Source organism: Prunus dulcis, chromosome 6 (assembly GCF_902201215.1).
Source record: "Prunus dulcis chromosome 6, ALMONDv2, whole genome shotgun sequence".
Taxonomy (NCBI): domain Eukaryota; kingdom Viridiplantae; phylum Streptophyta; class Magnoliopsida; order Rosales; family Rosaceae; genus Prunus; species Prunus dulcis.
The window spans coordinates 24516338-24518811 of NC_047655.1; the positions used below are offsets into that span (position 1 = coordinate 24516338).

The following is a 2474-nucleotide window of genomic DNA, read 5'->3' on the forward strand; positions in this document are numbered from 1 at the left end:
AAAAAAACACTGAAATTGTTGTTATTTGAGTAATTGAAGAAGCAAAGTACTCACAGGAAGAAAAAAAATTAAAGGAACATTTCAAAGTGCTTTCTTCTTCTTTTTTTAATCCCACCAACCAACAAGAATGCATAGGCATGTGTGGTTTTACACAACAAATGCAGCAGTAGCAGCAAAATGAACAACATGAACTTAAAACCGAAAGAACAAACACCTTATGGTTATGAACACCCTCTCATTCATTCATTCATTTTTCAATACAATCGCAGCACACTTCTGGCAATGGAATGAGCATGGCTGGACCTGGTTTTCCCAGCTCCACTTCTCCAGCTGCTCCTCATCGGCGTCAAGTAAAACCTCAACAGTCCATTGTCAATGTGGTTCGGTGAATACCTCGCACTCCGATTTCTTTCCAGCACGAACTGATCGTCCTTCTTCTTCCTTCCAGCATTCCCATTTGCCTCAACAGCAGCAGCAGCAGCAGCAGCAACAGCAGCACCATTGCTATAGTTCTTCCTCATGCTCCCAAAAGATCCACCAACTCCACCAAACCCATGAGAGCTATTTCTCCAACTAGCACTGCTATTGCTCCTCATGATCTTGGGATTGAAACCCTTTGCTTCCCCGTTCCTCTCACCACCTCTGAGCTCCGGCCACGACTCTGAAAACGACCTCTCAACCCCATTTGATCTAACACTACTATACCTATCTTCATCCTCCTCTTTGTTCCCACCCCTCCTGTGTATAAAACTCCATATATTCCAAGCCTTGCTCCACCTCCTTGACTTTTTACACCCTTTATTTCTCTCCCCATTGACACCCACCGACCCCGAATCTCCGCCCCGAAAGGAGGACATTTCGAAGGTTTCCGAGCAGTCGTCCCGGAGAGAATTTGAGTTGTAAAAGTCCCTCAAATCTCTATTATCAGGAACGGTCGTGGGCGACACCTTGGCATTCGAAACCGACTTCATCTCATCGATCTCCGCCACCACGGCCGCCGCAGTCTTCCGAATGGAGTTGGACCGGTCAAGGCTCTTCCTCCGCCGCGACGACGAGTCCGAATAGTAGTCCCGGGTTTGGGCTGACCCGCCCGGAACCGTCTCCTCTTCAATCGAATTCATGGGCGGCTCCTCCACCGGAATCTGAGCGTCGCATCTCGAGACATGGACCACCGGAGCGTCCTCCACCACCGAGACCATCGTGGGCATTCTCGGAAATGTTCTTCCGATGAGGTACCCGTCCCACGAAGCCCGAGGCTCGTCGAAGGAGTATCTCGGGTCGTCGAACGACATCCGACCCGCATCGAGAGAGAACCTCGGATCCGTGTCGCATGAGCGCCGGCCGAAGCCGTAATCGGCGATCTCCGACTGGGTTTCTCTGAACTGTCGCCCGATTGGCTTCTCCACCGGCAATGTAGCCGATCCGCCGCCGTTTCGACGCTTCTTCAGCTTCTGCTTCTGCCTCCATTTCTGCAATTTTTTGCTGAACACCGAAGCTGCTGACCAGAAGCTACCTGCAATCTCTTTCAGGTCCCTCTTCTTGGTTTGAGAATCGAGATCTATGTGGTCTTTCATGGGCTTCAAGTCTTCTACTTCAAATAGTTCCGGTTCTGGTGGTGGTTGAAATTGCTCTTCTTCTTCTTCCTCCTCCTCTAAGATTTCTGGAACTCTGTCTTCAATCACATTTGCGACATTGGGTTCCTCAGATATTTCAATTCGGTCGCCGTCGTCGTCGCTGCTCTGGTTTTCGTCGTCTTCCTCTTCCTCCTTGGACTCAAACACAGGACCCCGAAAGCTGGAAGAGGACCCGCCTAAGTTCCTGGTCTCGACCTCAACCTCAGTGGGTGGTTGTGGTTCCTTCTTGTTGGGGTTCCGGCCGTCGTCCTGGTGAAAGAGTGTCCAGAGAGTGTTCCGAACCCTAACGTCGCAGGACTTTCTCTGAGGCTCAAACACACCAGAGAAGCCCTCGTTTTTAGAGGCAGAGAAGGATTTGGTTCGCCGGAGCTCAGGAAAAAAGGAGGTGGGTCGGGTTTTGTTGGTGGAGGAGGCCCCACCACCGCCAATGGGGGGCTTGAAAATGGCCTTAAGGGCAGCAGCGGCAGTGGAGGAAGTAGGGGGTTTGCGAGAAGTGGAAGAGGAAGAGGAAGAAGGGTCCAAAACGGCAAGCCGTTCGCAGAGGCATGAGGGGCAGAATCCAGTGAAGTGCTCTTCTGGGTGACGGTCGCAGGAGGTGGAGGGTCGGTTGGGCTGAGGCGGCTGCGGCGGATGTAGTGGTGGCGGTGGTGCTGCTGCTTCTGCGCTGGGATTCATAACCGGTGGTGGTGCTCTGTGTTGTTGCCCACTCTGCTGCTGCTGCTCATGTTATGAGAGTGAAGAAGAAGAAGAAGTGTGAGTGTGTGGACTATGAGAGCTACTGTTTCTGTTTGGCTCCCAACGGACAGTGAGAGAAAGAGAGAGAGAGAGAGAGAGAGAGAG

At 51.6% G+C, this 2474-nt stretch overlaps 1 protein-coding gene across 1 annotated transcript; it reads right to left on the bottom strand.

The window, feature by feature from the left end:
* Positions 1-2474, bottom strand: LOC117632806 (protein OCTOPUS-like). Its single transcript, XM_034366388.1, has one exon. It carries the CDS (start codon positions 2307-2309, stop codon positions 255-257), a length of 2055 nt encoding a protein of 684 aa, XP_034222279.1. The 5' UTR covers positions 2310-2474; the 3' UTR covers positions 1-254.